This window comes from Panthera uncia, chromosome D1 (assembly GCF_023721935.1).
Source record: "Panthera uncia isolate 11264 chromosome D1, Puncia_PCG_1.0, whole genome shotgun sequence".
NCBI classification, from domain to species: Eukaryota; Metazoa; Chordata; class Mammalia; order Carnivora; family Felidae; genus Panthera; species Panthera uncia.
The window spans coordinates 58435794-58455217 of NC_064808.1; the positions used below are offsets into that span (position 1 = coordinate 58435794).

Consider the following 19424-nt stretch of genomic DNA (forward strand, 5'->3'; position numbering starts at 1 on the left):
TAAACTTTGTATAGAACCTGGTAATAAACAGCTCCTATTTCTGAATCTGTTCTCCATGGTCATTGCTGGAAATGTGCAGAACCTGGAGAAAAGCTATTTTTCCACATGACACTATACTTGGTCCCATGTCTTAATCATTAAGCCCTTTGATTTGATTTGTAGGCAGCACAGCCCTCCCTCTGCCCACACTTAATTTCTTCTAGCTTGAGTGGTTCCTAAGACGAGAAGTCTGCCAAGTGCTTTCTGGGTACCCTGTAATTCTGTTTGCAGAAGTCAATCGTGTCAAAGCCAAATATAAAGTCCTTTCGGAAACACGAATCCCAGGGCTGGCTTTTGCAGGCATGCCATGGTACTGCTAAGTTTGCTCTGGAATCATATTCATTCTTCCCCTGCCTGGTATGTGCCAGTAGCTGTGCCGGGGATACAACAGATGTTCTCACTGTGCATCTACGCACAGAGTAGTTGGAAGAAACAGACATTAAATACAGAGTGATGGTACCAATGTTGCAAACTGGCACAAATCTACCTAGACACCTATTTTGTCTCAGAGTCATTTTAACATTAATTTTTAATGGCTTTTTTTTTTACATGAAAATGCAGATTTCTGGCTTTTCTGGAAGAACTGTAAGATCTTATACCCCCAGGCCCACACTTATAAACCACTAAGTAGAACTGAATGACAACTGTCTTCTGACAGAAGCTATGCTCTGACTGAAGAGAACTGAAGTCTGTTATCTTCCTCCAGGCTGCATGACTCCTTTTCCCCTGCCTACCTTCTTTAGAGGTTTCCATTTGTGAGCCTGAAATAAATACTTAAATAAATATCCTTAAAGAACATATAGAAGGCTGTCGGAACACAGAGGCCACGCGCCAAGCCCACAGGAGACACAAGACAGGCTCCAGAATGAGGCTCAGTTCTGGAGAATGAGAAGGAACCAAAGGAGACAATTTGAGGATATATTCTGGGGCTCAGCAGGTCCAAAGGTCTGAGACAAAACAGCATGATGAATGTTGGCAAGAACTACAGACCTCCTCTATAGCCAGAGAAGTACAAGAATGTGTTGCAAAGGCAGTATGAGGCTGGAGAGCAGGGGAGGGGCATGAAGAGCCTTCGGGGACAGAACTTTAGACTTTATCCTGGGACAGAAGTGGGCCACTTGAGAGGGACTTAAGCAGGGGAAGGGCATGAGCAGATCTGGGTTTTAGAAAGATCACTCTGGTAGCTGTATGAAGACTGAACTGAAGGGGCAAGGTTTGAGGCAAACCTTTAGGAAGCTAATGCCCCATTTTAGGGGAGATGATGGTGGCCTGCACTAGGACAGAAACTGAGTATGAGAAGGGAATTGAGTCAAGAAACATCTAAGCAGAATTTAAAGGACTTGATGGCTATGTTTACATGAGGGGTGAGGAGGAAGTCCAATGTGACACCTAGGTTTCTAGCTTTGCCTGCTGGGTGCAAGGGAGACTGCTTACAAAGCACAATAGACCCATTATGGAAACCATATTCACTAAGAATCAGGAGGCCTGGGTTCCAGCCGTGGCTTCACCATGGATTCTCTCTGGGCTTGTACATTCACTTCTAAAATGAAGGTGCCACACCAGAGTGATCTTTATACCCCCTTCAGGTCTTTATAATATGAGGTCATTTTTTTCACTTCATTCAAAGTGTGGAAACAGATGCAGAAAAATCAAGATTCTCATATTCCACAGAACCTGATAATTCAGGGTAAAAGGAATTTAAAAGGTTGGACCCAATCTCTCATATGATACTTGAATTCCTTTGCAATAAACTTGTTAGGAGCTTGTTCAACCTCTGCTTGAACACATCCAACATGGACATTTTCTTATCTCCTAATGTATCCCATTTAATTCTCACCTACCTTTTAAAACCTTATCTTAATACTAAGCCATAATCTGCCCCTTAGTGTATCTCCACCTTTGGTGCAAAACATACTATATTCTGGGTATTAAGACCTAGGAGAAAGTCCTAGCTTTGCCCCTTAGGAGAAAAACATAATCTCAAAACCTCAGTTTCTACACCTGTAAAATGGGAGATAACCTGAAAGGATTTTTATAGCAGGGGTACTAGATCTGAAAAGGATGCAGCACAGCCTTCTCCCAGGAGGCTTTCTAACGCTATAGCATGAGGGGCTCAGTTGGCAGCCATGGGCTTCATTGTTTTCATCTACACTCCAACCTAGCAATCATCATTAGATGCCTGGGTAAGGACTGTGCTGTGATTCGGCCTAGCTCCCAGCTTCATTTTGTCACCAGGGACAGCACTTTTGCCAGGGTATCTTGTTGACACAGAAGAGCCCACTGATGGCACATCCTTGAGATATACAAAACAAGCAAGTACACTAGAAAAGGCAGTGCTGTGAAGATCTTTCTTCCCTTAGTCCCACTCTAGCAGGTAAGACGTTCTGGAGCCAGACTACCTGGGTTCAAACCCCAGCTCTATCGTTTATTAGTTGTGTGACTGAGGCCAAGTTACTAATTCTCTGAACTCCAACTCCCTTGCTTGTAAAACAAAGATGATAGTATAACTATTCAGAGGGTGGTCGTGAGGATTACAGGAGTTAATTCATGCAAAGGGTTTACAACACTGCTGGGCACAAGTCAAGTGCATTAAAGCAAAAGCCAAACATGCTTGAATTAAAATTCCAGCTTCACCTGAGTAATCCTATAATCTTCCTATTATTTTTATAAGTTTTCCACGTACCAAATACGATCAAGATTGGCTGCAGATTCAGATTCTACCAAGCATTATTTGATTGAACCCATTCAACAGCATTTAAGGTATAATTATCTGTATTTTATAGACGAGGAAACAGAGGCATAGAGAGCTGAAGATCTGAAGGCTTTTTCCATATACTTTCCCTGAGCTGGTACAGCCTAGGCCTTTGGAATCATCTTGCTTTTGAATGAATACAGGCTTTACTACTTACTGTACAGGTTTCCTCCCAAGACTCCTCACTCTAAAGTCTCTGGAAGACTCAGTTGGCTGCAGCAAGGATTAAATGACAGGTAAAGTAGCACAGCCCTCACACAGTTAACATCTCTGGTGCACTTACTGTTCTTACACCCCAGCTACACCCTTAACTCACACGCAGCTCCAACTGGAGTCATCAAAGATGTAGTGTGTAGTGGGAGAGGACTTTATTTCTTACACTGGATCCCTCTTTTCCATAATCCTTGTTTTTCCTAAAATATGGCCCTTATGCATTATTTTGGTTCTTAGGGTAATGACAGGCAAGATCAAGAATCTCCCTCAGGGATGAAAATGATTCATTCTCTAGCTACTCCTTCAGTCCTTGGCACAGCTACTGCCTGAGTTGGGAAAAGAGCTTCTCAGCAAGATAGCGACGTCTAAGGCCATTCAGGAACTGTCGATGGTGAAAAAGCACACCTGTGAAAGGAGTGGGCCCTAGCAAACAGACTACTGATGTAAGAAACAAGATTATGCTCTAATAAGCAAGTTTTTGGAGGTGCCTAGAAAATTACATCTTTGTTTCATACTTGAAGAATGTAACCATGTGATATAAATGTTGAACCTATTAGCCACATAATTTTTTAAGGACCAGGAACTGGAACACCTAGGTGTTTTCCCAACTTTATTGGAGGTATGAGGGGACAGGGAAGGAGGAGGTGTAGATTTGAAGGTTTTTGGATTTTTAATGCGAAATAATTTATCCTGTATTTGATACTAGACAAGACTAAAAGGGTCATGTCCTCCTTATGCCCTTACGCCATTTCCAGGTGAAGTGCTCTAGGCTTCCGCCTCACTCTGATAGCTAAGAAGGGCCTTCCAGCCTCGGCTCTAAAACCCGCTTGTGCCTCAGCGCCTTGCAGGTTTGGGCATTATGTAAACTTTCACAGACTTGCTGAAGGGGATGGTGCCCTCTATGCTGGTCTCCACCTGGGATGACACCTCACCACCCTCAATCCAGGGGGACTTTGGAATGCGGGAATTGGAGTTGTAGGCCAGCAGCAGCCTGACTTCCACCTGGCATGGTTCTGGAAAAAAAAGACAAAAGAAATCCTCTATGAGGGCAACTGCTAGGAACTGGGATGAAATGTCAAATAAAAGCAACATCAAAGATGGAAGCAATAGGGTTTCTAAACATTTCTTCATCTGCCCTCATCCCTTCCCCCTCACCAAACAAAGACACTTTCCCAGCTTGAATCCTGTGAGGCTGAGCCCGAGCCTGCAGATGTGCGGCTTCTCCGCCACATCTCTGTGGGCTCCCTGCAGTTCAGATCCATGGTGGATCAGAAGGGAGCTAAAAACGGAGGCCTTCTAGCCTTAAGAGAGGGCCAAACGGGCCTACATATGGCTGATTCTCATGCCCAGATAACCGTGCTCTTCCTGTGTGGCTCGGGCACGAAGGCTGCAGGTATCACAGACTCTACCATCTTAGTGGAGAAGCGGCCCTGATTAGCAAACACTTCTGGCAAAAAATTCTCACCAGTGACCAAGAACATGTTTCAGGGACCTAAAATCACGCCATTAAACCTTTCATTCTTTAAATGACATGACATTATGGCACTGATCTTGTGTCTGCATGTGGCAGGCCCCAGTAAGAGTGAGTAATCCCTCCCTCAAGTTGCTGACTGTTGGAGACAGAGACAGTTACAATGGAGCACAGCACTCTAATCAAGTCTGTAAGAAGAATGAGGAAGGAGCCCAGGAAGGCGTTGGAAGAGAATACCTGCTCTGTGCCAAGCACATCACCTGAAGAGTATGCACCCCGCCACACCATGAAAGACTGTCACAATCCCCAAAAAGTCTCAAGGCTCTGAGAGGTTCTAAGTGACTGCACAAATCCACACCGTTGACAGAATTTGAGCCCAGTTCATAAACTGAAGCAATTAATCTCTTAACCATGTGGTCTCTATAAAGGAGGGGGAGAGAATTTCCAGAAAAGCTTAAAGACCATTGCAAAGGGCCAGGAATAGAATAAACTTGGGAGGAAAATGTGCAAGTGTTGAAGATGAGCCCAATGCCTAGATATATAGGGGACGAGAATGAGGGCTGGAGGGATCTAAGTGAACAAGGGCAGAGGTCCCAGGACTTCTCAATGCCCCCCACCCCAGGCCTCTTCCTAATCACGTCCTGACTTCTCTCTAGGGACGAGAGCAGAGACTGAATTGCTTTTCTCCAGCCAGAGCAAACTAGCCAGACCAAGAGAGCAGCCCTGGCACCACCACTTACCAGCTACTGGTATGGACACCATCATGTAATGAGGGGCCTGACAGCAGCCTGGGTATAACTGTAATGAAGCCAGTGTTGCTCTCCAGCATCAGGCTCAAGTATCAGCTCTCCCGCTACATATGATCCCCTCTTTAGGTCCCAGATGGCTGTTGCCAACCACCAACCACAACCTAGCCCTGATTCTCACAGCACTTTCAGCCAAATCCTGGGGAGGTCAGAGGACTCAACCCCACCTGTTCGTTATGCCTTCCCTCACCTGCATGTGGTAAGAATGGCAATTCCAGCCATTGCCATCAGAGGAGAGGAGAGGGGAGAGACAACAAGAGGAGACAATAGGAGAAAGGAACAAAAGATCATGTGGGACAAACCACGTAATCTATTCATCATGCCTGGAAGATCTCTAATGAGGTATGCATTCTTGCTTCCATCTTACAGATGAAGAAAATAAGACAGAGAGGTAAAATAACTTTCTCAGGATCACTGAGCAAGGGAGGCAGAATCTGGAACATGGTTGGCGTGACTCAAAGCTTCTGACATGGCAGACTCCTGCCTCCCGGAGGAGAGGCCCCTGGTACAGAGCTGCTGAAGGCCTGCATGGAGGAACACCCACCAGCACCAGGCTCTATCTCCTGGATTAGGAGAAAGAAGGCACAGGTGCATTCAGAAGGAGAACATGTTTCACTTTGGTGTCCCAGGTCGGAAGGGATTTGGTAGTTAGGAAATGTGAGTGCCAGCCTCAGTGCCACCGCTGACCAGCTATGTGGACCTCCATTTATGCATGTATAAAATGAAAAACAGGACACTAAATTCCCCAACTTGGTCTAAGGATTAAATGAATTTTAATGGCATATTGAAAATCCTGTATTCAATTTTCATTATTTGTTGAGCACTTACTACCTTCCAGGCTCAAAGGACACATGATACAGAGGCATCAGAGATACAGAGGTCAAGATGATTAACAAGTTCTCTGCTCTTGTGGTGCCTTCATGCTAATGGGAAAGTCAGTAACAAATTAAATGGGAGAATTCCCAACATTAGTTAGCACTACGCTGAGAATTAAAAAAGAGGTTTGTAATAGCAGTCTCTCAAAGGGGGCGATCCTGAATGAATTATAATTCTTCAGGCTCAGGACAGCTTGGTAGCCCTAGTTCGGGCAATGACTTACTGTGTGACCAGGGCAAGTTGGTAGGCCCCTCTAAGAACTCTGAGGCTCTTCTGAGATCTAGCATGCTGTGGTTTGCCTCTCTGAGCTGTGGGCCTTCCAAAACAATACTGTCCCATGGCCTATCTTTCTAGCTATCAAGTCTAGGATCCCTTTATGAGAAGAGATTAGAATAAGAAATTCTCTACCTTCTTGTGGTGGCTAATAGTGCAGAACATTCCAGGCAGCAAGGATATGAAATGAGGGATGCTCAGGGAGGAAGATCCCGGGTAAAGCATTGCCGGATGCCCCCTAAATTGGGCCAGGCCCAGGGTCACTGACTAGATCCCCAAAGGGGCTGCCCTGATATTCAAGAGCACTACTTCCTCTTTGTGAAAACTTTATTATGTCATTTATACCCACCTAACACCCCTGACAGAGGGAAACCAATAATAAGGGCATTAAGTCACTCATGTAAGTAATATAGAGAAAGAAAAGTCTAGAAAGCAACCACTTAAGTCTAAAATAAACCAAATTTGGTGTCATGAAACACCTTCCCCAATAACAACCATGCTTCTGAATCATCTTCAATGATTGAGAAAATACCAGTGAGGCCAATTCTCCCCCCACATTTTAGGTTCTGTAGGCCGAGTCTCTTTTTCCAGTTTCTAAAGCAGCCTTACAGGCTTGAAATGTAATGTCCCATGCACTTGTATTCTTCCATTTTATTCTTAAGAATTTTTAAAGTTACTTACGTAACCTCCTTATCTTTTCACAAATTATTAAATTATTACATTAAACCAGCCCATGTGGGAGGGGAGGGCAGTAATAGTTTACTTGTTTGGGGGGAAATGAATTAAATGGTTCATATACAAAGACAGAATTATTTTAATTTGGGGTAAGAAACATGAAACTGTTTCATTTCTAGACAGAGCAATCGTCAGAACCTCCTAGGTTGAGAATTATCATTTTCATTTGGAAGGTGAGGAAATGGATTCAGAAGGGAGAGTGGCTTGTCCAAGGCTATGCAGCAAGTCAGTAGCAGAATTAGGACAAGAAAATAGTATGCTGGCATCCAGCCGAGGTTTCTTTCCAGGAGATTCCATTCTATTGTAATCTCCTGTATACTTTCTGACAAAATCTTGTGCCGCAAGCAATCAAAGCAATGCAGCAAATTAGTCTAAATGCAGCCAGTTTAAGCTTTCAAACTCCTTAAGAAATTAAGTACAGTCCTCAGCAGGCCTGACTGAACCATGTATTTCTCAAAGTGCAAAAAAACAAATGCCTCAAGGTAAGTGTCATCCCCAGGAGCATATTCTCCTGTTCACCTTGGCCCACTGACCCCTTACCTGTCCAGGCAGTGTGGGAGAGGTACACCTGAGTGATAAGCCGGTGGCGCCCTGGGCCAGGATTCCGGAAGTCTGCTGGCTTAGGATGAATCATCTGAGCCTGGCCATCTGGATATAAGACCTAAGAAATGAGAGAAGTGAGAAAAAGAAATAGAAGAGCCATGAATTTTCAACAAAACTGCAGTGTCTGTTGTGAACCCCAAAATAGGAGGGAAAGAAGATACCAGCTTTCATTAAAAACTGTTCTAGGAGTGGGAGGTAACGCTGTTGAGATCCCTGCACTCTCTGCCCCAGCACAAAGCAGTATTTGATAAATGTTTCCTGAATTCATGGTGAAGAAGTGATAGGAATATAGTGCCTCTATTCAGTACAAGAATAGGCAAAAGTACTAATGTTAGTGTGAAAAGCCTTCCCAGACACCCCCATCTGGGTGACTTGCTCCCTGCCTGGCTCTGAATCGCATCACAGGCCAGCACCCACCACCAACCACCAACCATTTAGAATAATTTTGTGACTGCATTTTCTCCACGAGGTTATAAGCAGCTAGGAAGCTCTTTCTATAGCTCTGTCAACAAAGGGTCTGCTCTGTTAAAAAACAAAATTCAACCACCTGAGTTTGAAGATCTAATTGGCTTTACTGAGTATCGAGCAAGTAGAGAAATGTTCCCAGGAGTCGTCCAAAATGGAAAGGACACATTCCTGGAATGGGTCGAAACTGTAATTAAGTCTTGGTTTCCTGTTGTGGGGGTCAAATGGCTCCAATTTGGGCTGTCTTTTTTTTTTTTTTTTTCTTTGTTAACAGCTCAAATCACTGGCTAGTTCTCAAATCTCACACATGGCCAGAGCCTCGTCCTCACTATCGTAGGGGAGCCTCACAGCTATCTATGCAGAGGGCCCCTCACACTGCACGGTGTACAAACGAACTACACGAACAAATACAGCTGATCCTAGAACCACATGGCCTGGACTACGGAAATCTACTGATAAGGACAAAGTAGGGAACTACACAGGTCTTTCAACTATGCAACTCTGGTCCCATAATGAAAAAGGACGTCAGCTACCTCCATTTTTTACCCCAAACTTTCTCATCAATTCAGTTCTTCTTTCCAACCTATCTCTTAACTTAGACAAAAGACCCAGAAGGCAAAGCATCTCCTGACAGGAACCAAAACTACCCCCTCAAGCAGTAATGACTGCACTGAACCAGCAAGACCCCACATGATTGGCCCAAGGACAAGGAGTGAGGACCTTCACTGCCCACCTGCATGTACCCACCCACCTTGTCCACATTTTCCTTCTATAAACCTGGAAGTATTCTCAGCACTATGGAGACAGTCTTGGAGACATTAGCCTGCTGTCTTCCCAGTGAAATAATTTCAGTGAATTTTGTCCCTGAAATAAACTGCTGTCTTGTTTCACTACCACCTGTCTCTCGGCCTTTGGATTTTGCCAACAGCTAGTGACTGAACCTGGTCTGCTTGGGACCCCCCAAACCAGGTCCTCTTGCAATAATCTCCTCTCATCTGTCCAAAACAGAAAAAGTGCTGGTCTGGACAGCACGTTCCTACCATCAGAGCTGTCCTGCAAATAGACAGTGAGCTCCCCACCTGTAAAGGCTTCTAAACAGTTTGGCCATGCACTTGGTGGGGTGGCTCTGGACATTTTCTAAAGTCTAGCAGATGACCCTTAAATAATCTGCCTGTAATTTCATTTATGCTTAGTTGACCACTGAACTTTTTTCAGGGATAAATGTGAAACAGTAGTTCTCAACCCTAGCTCCACATTAGAATCATATAAGAGTTCTCAAAAAAAAAAAAACAAAACAAAACAAAACAAAAAAAAAACTGGTATAGTCATGGGGCCTACCTTCTGGATTCTGATTTAACTGGTGTAGGCTGAGGCCTGTGCATCATTACTTTTTAATGTTTTCTGAGTAACTCTAAAGTGGAGGTAGAATAGAAAACCACTAATGTGGGGAAAAAAAAAACACAACCAAAAATGTGCAGCATCAACTCAGAATTAGTTCTCCGTACATCTTATGATTTATAATAAAGAATTCCTTAATGAAAAAAAAAAAAAAAAAAAAGGATTCCTGCTGGGAAGCCAGAGTTTTTTTTCCCCCCTCTACTGTCACCACAGGCAAATCTTCAGGGCCTGACTCATTCTTACCTCTTCCAGAAGCTTTCCCTGCTGGCTCCAGGCTATTCTGTCCTCAGATTGTACTCACTTACTGTCAGTGCTTGTGTCCCTACTTTTATTCATATCCCTTATGCCTAGAATACCTCCTTCAGCCCCTATCCTTTGCTCTTACTCATCCTTTCAGACCTCATCCATGCATGAGTGTCTCCACAAAGTCTTCCTTTTCCTCAGCCTCCAACCACACCATCCAAATTAAATTGTCTCACTGTGTGTGTGTGTGTGTATTATAAATATATTACAGAATTTTTTATAGTAGCTAAAAATTGGAATTAAGCTGTAGGGGAGGAAAAATAATTTTCCCTCTACATTTCTAGGTTCTTGGCTAAGATCACATTTATAATAAAAGACAGATAAACAGGAGAAAAACAGAAGTTTAAAACATGTAAACATCCTGTGAACATAGGAAATACCCAGGAAAACTGATTAACTCCCTGAAATGGCCCAAGACATCACCTTAAATACCATCTTCCACCAAAGACCAAAGGAAGGTGTTGCGGTGGGAGGGAGCCAGTTATGGGAGGTTACTAGGTAAGCACAATAAACAAAGGTAAGATTGCTATGCAAAAAAAAAAAAAAAAAAAAAAAAAAATATATATATATATATATATATACACACACACACACACACACACACACACACACACACACACACAAGAGTAAATAAATATTAATCTTTATGCCCAACCTGGGGTTCATGCTCTACCAACCAAGCCAGACATGTGCCCCTGTTGTGCAAACTTAAATTGGTGCCTGCTTCACTGATAAAAGAGTTTCTAGAGATTTAGTAATCCTTCTCTTCCAGGTACAAAGAAGACACCTTTACAAATGGTGATTTCCCTTATAAATGTAAATTTCCCTCACAAAAGGGCAACTTCTCTGTTTTCAGAGATTCTCCAGGTTCTGTGGCCTCTCAAAAACAATCATCCCCAAATATTCTTTATGCCAAAGAGGCATATTTAGAGAGGTATATTGTGTTCCCCTCCATTCTTGTCTTTGAAACTTCCTAGTTTCATAGTCAGAGGCTGAGTCAGTACATTACTCCATTACTTTAGTGAACCAGTCAGTCTCCTATTCTTGAGAATAAGTCAGCTCATTTAAATAGCTGGGTTTTTTTTCAGAAGGTAGTGTTGCAGATGGGTTCCCAAAATTAGGCCTATAGTACGCGACCAATCAGGTATTCATTAAGAGGCCTCAGTATTCTTCTGTGCATGTCTGAATGATGACTGAACTTCTGTTTTATAACTGCGTATCTATTTGTCTTTCACTGAAACTGAGCATCCTGAGGGCAAGAATTTAACACATTCACCCCTGCAACCCTAGTACTCATCATGTGAGTAAGCATTACTTCGTGGGTGGGTGGATGGGTGGATGGATGGGCGGATGGGTGGATGGATGGGCGGATGGGTGGATGGATGGGCAAGTGGGTAGTATTTTTGTGGGGCTTAACTGCAGACTGTTTAAACTGGTATCTCTACTGCATCTGGCATGTGTCTCTAATATGTCTAACTTAGGAAAAAATACTCCCTAGTGATTTTTTTCAACCCATAAATTTTGCTCACCAAGTGGACCCATCCACAGCCTGAAAAGGATTTGTTTATTACAGTTTGCTTGCAGCCCTGAAAATACCAAGTTTTAACTTCACATTGTAAGACTAGAAAGACCCCTGTCATTCAGTGAACCCTTACTGGGTACCAGTGGCTTTATATACTTCATTTCCTTTCAGTGTCAATTGTTCCTAGTTGTCAGTTGTAGAATCTGAAGTTCAGAGTTTAAAGTAACTTGCTCTAAACCACAATCAGCGGAAGAGATGGGATTCACATCAAGACTCTTCACCATTAAGAATCATCTCTTCTCTCTCCTCACTTTCTGTCCCTCAGGTAGAAATTACAGGGCTGCTGAAGTTAAATCCTTCAACACATGGTCTAGAAGCTCTATGAGGACCAAAATCTGACAGACCTGGACCTTCACGGTGCTTTGGGGATCCTGCACATGTTCCAGGGTTGCATCAACATCCAGGGCCACAACCAACCCGGATGTAAACCGCAAAGGATTGTCTGACTCGCCTGCTGGCTCAATGATTGTGGCTGAAGCTTTGTGGATCTGTAAGCAAGAAAAAAACATAATGATCCTGAAGCCAGGTCATCCCTGGGTGACAAAACATGATCCGTGCAGCTTTCTGTCTCATTATTAACAGGTGAACATGTGAAAGCCAATCAGAGGGAAGGCTCTAGCTCAGCTATTCAACTGGTCAAAGAAGATCACCAACGTCAACAGTTCTGACTGTCTGAACAGACTTGACAGGACCTGCTCTGGAAGGGGGAGGTGTAGGAAGGTACTCTGCCGCAGCATGGTCTGTACAATTTTGACAACTTCTACAGGTTTGGATGTCATGAGTCGGGGCATCAGGTCAAGAAGTTTGTCCACAAAGCTGTCCTGTAGGTGGGGCAAATCAGCAATAAAACACCTGCAGGAACAAACAGAAGCCAAGTGACTAAGCATTTATTTACCACAGGATGATCCCCAAACATATGCCAAATCCTAAGGTAGGAGAAGTGATGAACTGAAGGAGCTCATGGTCCCTGAATGAGAAAGCCAGGCACCTAGATAATTACACCTTGGTGATATGAGCATCCTGATAGCCTTGTTTATTGAATACCCCTATGTGCCAGATATACTCCTCAAGTGTTTGGCATGATCATATTTAATCCTCCCAGCAATCCTGTGCATTGTTACGATCATTATTTTCATATTATAGATTCATTAATTAACATATACGTCTTTAAGACTGCAAGTGCCAACTACTATCACAGGCACCAGGGACATAACCGTGAGCAAAAGAGAAGAAAATGCCTATCTTAATGGGGCTTATATTTGTAGAAAGGAACACATAGATTCAGAGAAAATGATGTTGCATTGAGGCTTAAAAATGTTAAATAAACTCATTCCCACCTCTGATTCCACAGTACTCCTGCCTTATAGAAGGGGACAGTCGAAAAATATTTCACTGAGGTAATAGCAGTGCAGGGACTCAGGGGCTGAATTAAGAAAGAATGTACAACTCTATGCAAGAGATGAGAAACTATGGCATACCAGAGCTATCACCTTCCTAAAAGTCTCTTCAACCCAAATGTGCAAAAACAGACTCTCCATCTTAAATCTAAAACCAAGGGCACCTGGGTGGCCCAGTCGGTTGAGTATCCAACTCTGGATTTCAGCTCAGGTCATGGTCCCAGGTTGTAGGATCAAGCCCCACGTTGGGCTCCACACTGAGCATGAAGCCTGCTTAAGATTCATTCATTCTCTCTCTCTCTCTCTCTCTCTCTCTCTCTCTCTCTCTCTCTCTCACTCTCTCTCTCTCTGTCTCTCTCTCTCTGTCTCTCTCTCTCTCTCTCCCCGCCTCTTCCCCTCTCCCCTGCTCGCACAGACTCTCTCAGAAAGAAAGAATGAAAGAAAGAAAGAAAAAGGGAAAGAGGGAGGGAGGGAGGAGGGAGGGAGAAAAAAAATCTAAAACCAAAGTAAGGCATGAACTCAGTTGAGATGTGAAGCTAGGATCTTAAAGAGCCAAACTGGAGTGTATCATCTGCTAGAGAGCAGCACCCACTGGTGAAGCGTGGTATTGCAACTCAGCCCTACAGGAAGCTATCTCACCCAGATGAAGACTGAAAAGTATAGTCATGTAAACTTCAGGTTTGATGAGGTTCATGGGGGCAGGGATAAGGGGTGGAAGAATGAAATATCTGACTTAATAAATATTAGACTATAAAATCTTATAAATTCTTTCCTCCTAGTATTATATTGCCAGTATATCACATGTCTGGTCACCAATTCAACTACCACTTCTTCGCTAAGCCTTCCATTCATCTACTAGATCTGTTTTAACCAATTTATTTCATACAGAACTCTGAGAAAACATAGCTGTACTACAAAATAAAGGCTACCTACAGAATTATGGAACAATTTTTTGTAGATTACTGTTGTTGAATTTCCATATTTCTCTATAAAGAACAGTGGTGAAAAGAACTTTTTTGTTGAGATTTTTCAACAAAAAAGTTTGTTTTACCATCTAGATACTTGTCTTTTTGTGGCCCAGCTGAATGTTGAATCCAAATGATTCTCGATATTTTTACTGTACCACTGTTGCACATTTAGCTAAGTTTAAAGAAGTTTACATACCCCTAAAAAAAATGCGCGAGGGCACACTGCCACAGATAACAGGTTGGATGCGTGGGTTAAACCAAGGATTCTAGCTTCTGATTGCTCTTGTTGCCCTCTAAGTGCTGTTATCTGCATAACCAGGAGTCAGTAAGCTAGATGGTAATGAAATAGTTACCTCTGAAAAAAGTCCACTTCCTGTAAAAACTTTTCACACATCCCAAATAAGGGGTCAACTCTGTAGAAAAAGAGAAAAACAAACATACATACATATATTTGGCTTACGTAATCTTCGAACTGAGGAACGAGGACCAAATTCCCAGAAACCTGAGCCTACGTGAAAGGAAATCAGAGTATTACACTATCAAAATTATCTCTAAAAGGAAGAGCAGATTCCTAATGGACCTAGGGGGAGAATATCTGCCAGAATGCCAAGACCCAATTAGAACACTTCAGTGGCTATCAGGCTCAATGAACACTCAAAATCAAGGGCTATCATAGACCGTGCCTGGCATCAGACTCACTAAGGATACAGGGCAGAAGCACAGCTTGCAGGCAATCCAGCGTCATGTTCCTTCCCTGCAGGAGTCCTCACCGCACTCCATTCAGCCATCCACAGAGCTGTCTGGGAGCTGTGATCTTGCCGTGGACAGACAGCTCAGGTACAAGGAGATGACATCTATGTCAGTTGAGTTTGGAGACCAGCCTGGATGAGAAGCCTCATGCTCCATAGGTGCTAACATCTCTTGAAACAAATCCATAGGCATACCCTCCAGGGTCCCCACAAGGGATGTGCCCAGTTAAAAGAATCACTGCACTCAGTAGAACCCAAAGCTATGGTGTCTGCATCAGGCAATTACAGTTTACTAATAGTCCCTTCTGGTCTATATGCAGTTTTCTCAGTGACAATTTTTATGATCACAGTGTTACCTAGTAAATACAGTTGATATACCAGGTTTCCAGGGAATATACCTAGAAAGTTAACCAAAGGTCAAATTCTCATGCAGAAGGGGAAAAGTGTTGTTACTACTTTGCCCATAGACAGGACTATGTTCTTTCCTCACTTGGCTTCTCTGGCTTCACAGCCACTCATTTTCTTTTTATTTCTTGTAATTTCCAAATGAAACTTTGTATTTATTTTCATTAATATTGTATTCCTTAGAGGAGTAAAATTCCAGTGAGGAAAAACAGACAAATACTCTCTCCTTATATAAAAACATGCAAGAAAAGGGTGTCAAGGTTCTTAATAACCTAGTTTAATCTTTCTACTAAAATGTAAGCTCCATGAGAGCAGGGACTTTTATATTAATTATTTTGATATATATTTTCTGGCACAAGCAACTATTCAATAAATATCTGTTGAATGAACAAATAAATGAGAAATGACAAATGGAAACTTACTCTACAAACAACATGCATTTGAATTCTTTTCCTAAAAAACAGGTAGCACTTGAAACTTTCTTAACTCTGATAAACTACCAGAAATGGAACTGCAATCTGATAGTGAGGTTCACCCACTAAAGATCTCCAGGAGTAAGAGGGCTGGAAAGGAGACCTCAGGAGGGGGTAAAAAGAAAGCAATTCAGCCAAGCAGTATCAATGTGGGGTCTGCCTATATAGAGTCATCTTGTAGAACTTCCCAATAGTAAAACATAAAATAGATTTGGGAACTACCTCCAAACCCCCAAACAGACCAAGAAGCCTCACCTACATGCTATATGAAGTAGGCCTTTATCACTAAGAACCTCCACTTTTTTCTCAGGGTAAGGAAGGAAAGCAGAGGAAAAGTAAAGTCCACTGGGAAACCAAACACTGATCTACTTCCATTTATAAGTATGCAAAGACAATGGAAAATCATTAGATGCTATGATCAGGGCTGTAAAGGAGACCAAGCAGACCTCAGTGAGAGAAAGTCAAGGCAAGAAAGCTCAGAAAATCTTTTCTTTAATTCTAATAAATAACCTCAGTGAGAGTAAAGAGGAGATCTGAAAGGATACTGCACTGATAAAGCAAGAGAAACGGCTATGAAAAGGGCGCACTGAAGAAAGCATACTGGTAAATGAACAGTAATAACGAAATCAACTCAAAAGTAAGGAATACTATATTGAAAAATGATGAAAACTGAAGTCATAACTTAAAAGAGCATATTGAGGGGTGCCTGAGTGGCTCAGTCGGTTGGGCGTCCGACTTCATTTCAGGTTATGATCTCGCGGTTTGTGAGTTCGAGCCCCGCGTTGGGGTCTGTGCTGACATTCCAGAGCCTGGAGCCTGCTTAGGATTCTGTGTCTCCCTCTCCCTCTGTTACTCCCCTGCTTGCATTCTGTCTTTCTGTCTCTCTCAAAAATAAAAAATATTTTTAAAAAAAGTTAAAAAAAAAGGAGCATATTGAAGAATTTACACAGAATATACAGTAGAAAAGCTAAGACACTGAAATTATGAGAAAAAAGATATAAGGGAAAATAGGCCCAGAAGACACAACATCCAGTATGACAGACTGGAGTGGATGGAAGTGGTAGTAATTAAAGAAATAATGGTTGGGAAAAGATCCCTGAGCTAAAAGCAGAGTTTATACTTCAAAGTCCCACTGAAGGTCAGTTAAAAGCATTGAAAGAAAACACATATTTACACACATCCTGGTAGAATTTCTGAATTTTAAACAGAGAGAAAAAGAAAAAGAACCAAGAAAAATAAGGAAACAAAGGAAAGAGAACCAGACTGACATTGGATATCCTAACTGTAACATTAAATACTAAACAGTAACTCAGCAACATTTACAGAGTTCTGAAAGAATTCCAATTATGCATAAGAGCAAAAGAGAGGCAGTTTCGGACATGCAGGGTCTCAATGAGTGTATCACTTACATACTTATTTAGAAAAACAATTACTAGAGAATGCACTGCTGTCAAATGGTGAATTAGAACAAGGAATTTTAGGGGTGCCTGGGTGGCTCAGTAGGTTAAGCGTCTGACCAGCTCAGGTCACGATCTTGTGGTTCATGAGGTCAAGCCCCACATTGTGCTCTATGCTGACAGCTCGGAGCCTGAAGCATGCTTAGGATTCTGTGTCTCCCTCACCCCCTCCCTCCCCCTCCCCCACTCGTGCTCGCTCTCTCAAAAATTAATAAACAGAAATTTTTTTTAAAAAAGGACAAGGTATTTTAAAAAGCAACTGTGGCACACACACACAAAAAATGAGTGAGCAAGTTCGAGCTAACTCATTTTGAAAAAGTACTTATAAAGATTAATGCATACTTTAAGAAAGGATTCTTAAAATAAGAAATACATTATAAAAACATAATAAGCTGAAACTTAATTCCAAACTATTTAACAGTATGAGACAATGAAATAAAAACACATTAGAACTTTCATCTTGATCTGAGGTGACTGTGATAAAGGTGATTAAAAAGTCTATTTAATTTTTTGTGCTGATAAGTTGAATATGTTTATTAAAAATGTAAGTAAAAATAAGTAAAAATACTATTTCTACAACTAATATAAGCTAACATTTATCAAGTGTTTAGTCTGAATGCGTCAGGCAAGTATTTTAAGAGCTTTACATATAATAATTCGATAATCCTTGCAATATCCCTATGAGGGCGAGACAGATACTATTATTATTCTAGTTTAACTTACAGGGATCGAAATGAGGCACAGAAATCTTCAGTAACTTGTCCAAGGTTACTAAGTTTCCAAATGGTGGGAATCAAGATCTGAGTCTAAGCAACAAAGAACCATAGTCCTCTTAACCCCTATCTTGCACTGCCTCTCACTTGAAAAGGTTAGAAGTAGGATCAGAACTCATGCTCGCTTCAGCAGCACATACAAGAGAAGTAGGATCAGAACTTTCAAACTCATGCATGAAACAAAGATACAAAGAAAACAACCAATCCAGCAAAAGCCAAGAAAGAAAGAAAGAAAGAAAGGAAGAAAGAAAGAAAGAAAGAAAGAAAGGGAATGTGCAGTGTAGTGAGACTACCTTGTTCAAACCCAGACCTCTCCACTTCCTAGTTGTTTGATTATGAATGGGTTTTTTTAAGCCCAAAAGAAAAAAAAGAAAGGAAAGAAGCAGGGATGCACACAAATGGAAAATATAAATTACTACAGCACAAGTAAAGACCAAATATATTAGAGTCTTTGTATAAGGACATGGAAAAATGAAATACTGTTGGGGCAAAAACAGTTTCAAACAGACAGCGAGGCAAACCATAAGAGACTCAAGTGCAGAGAACAAGCTGAGGGTTGATGGTGGGGGAGCGGTGGGAAATGAGTGATGGGCACTGAGGAGGTCACTTGTTGGGGTGAGCACTGGGTGTTATATGTAGGCAATGAATCACAGGAATCTACCCCCGAAACAAGAGCACACTGTATGCAACCTATGTTAGCTAACTCGACAATAAATTATATGTTAAAAAAAAAAAAAAGAAATACTGTTGGATGAAATTTAAAGAGGCAGAACACAAAGTATATCAATATTCCATTTATATTAATATGCACACATTTATAATGTAGATGTATTTATCTGGCTTGGGAAGAGTCTGTTGACAGTTGTTTTAGAAGGGGTAGATTACCAGGGAACCTTCACTTAACCTGCAATATTTAAATTAAAAAAAATTTTTTTTTAGTAATTATACATAAACTGAAGAATATATCTATTTTCTTTAAATAAAAAAGTGTAGATGCCAACACAAGCACCTGTCTTTGCTCAGCTGTGACTGACAAATAGTAGGGATTAAACATTTGTTAAATGGATGTATGGCTATCTCTAAGATTAAATCACTACCAGATTTTATCAGGTCACTAGATCAAAATAAGTGAAGAAATCAAATAACATTCAGAATGTTCTTTCTGCCTCGGTATTTTTCAGTGCTTAAAAACACTCCCATTTCCTTCTCTATGCCACATTTAGACTGACACAATCACTTGACTAAGCATCACATGTGTCCTCCACCTGGGAACAAGTTACTGCATTGTATCAAATCTACAATGCATCATTCTTAAGATGCACCTTTATTTTATGAAATAAGAAACAGACAATAAAAAAAAACACTTTCAATCAAAATATGGCAAAATCAAAATTAAAAAAGTATAAAATCAAAATTTCAGAGAAGTTAAAATTTTAAATGTGCATTTTAGAACAAATGAAATATGGCAACTCTATTAGAAAGTCTGATAGTGAGCTCTTACTATGTACCAAGTACCATGTTAAGTGCTTCTACATGTATTATCCCATTTATTCTTCATAAAAACCCCATGAGACAGATGCTGTCATCATTCTCTTTTTACAGACAGGGAAACAAGGCACAGAGAGGCTTAAAAAAACCCATTCATAATCAAACAACTAGGAAGTGGAGAGGTCTGGGTTTGAACAA

At 41.6% G+C, this 19424-nt stretch overlaps 2 protein-coding genes across 3 annotated transcripts in view; one reads left to right on the plus strand and one right to left on the minus strand.

Annotated features, from left to right (window-relative positions):
* AAMDC (adipogenesis associated Mth938 domain containing) overlaps positions 1–876 on the plus strand; it is a 33577-nt gene extending 32701 nt beyond the window's left edge. The window contains exon 3 of the mRNA XM_049619920.1: positions 601–876. Coding sequence (XP_049475877.1) covers positions 601–666 — 66 coding nt within the window. The 3' untranslated portion in view covers positions 667–876. The remainder of the gene's footprint in view (positions 1–600) is intronic.
* Positions 877–3600: 2724 nt separating this feature from the next.
* The window catches only part of INTS4 (integrator complex subunit 4), a 116866-nt gene continuing 101042 nt past the window's right edge, over positions 3601–19424 (minus strand). For both annotated transcript variants that reach the window (XM_049619751.1, XM_049619758.1), the window contains 5 exons: positions 14235–14294; positions 12209–12368; positions 11861–12004; positions 7706–7826; positions 3601–4017 (listed from right to left, as the gene is read on the minus strand). In XM_049619751.1, coding sequence (XP_049475708.1) covers positions 3839–4017; positions 7706–7826; positions 11861–12004; positions 12209–12368; positions 14235–14294 — 664 coding nt within the window. In that variant the 3' untranslated portion in view covers positions 3601–3838. The remainder of the gene's footprint in view (positions 4018–7705; positions 7827–11860; positions 12005–12208; positions 12369–14234; positions 14295–19424) is intronic.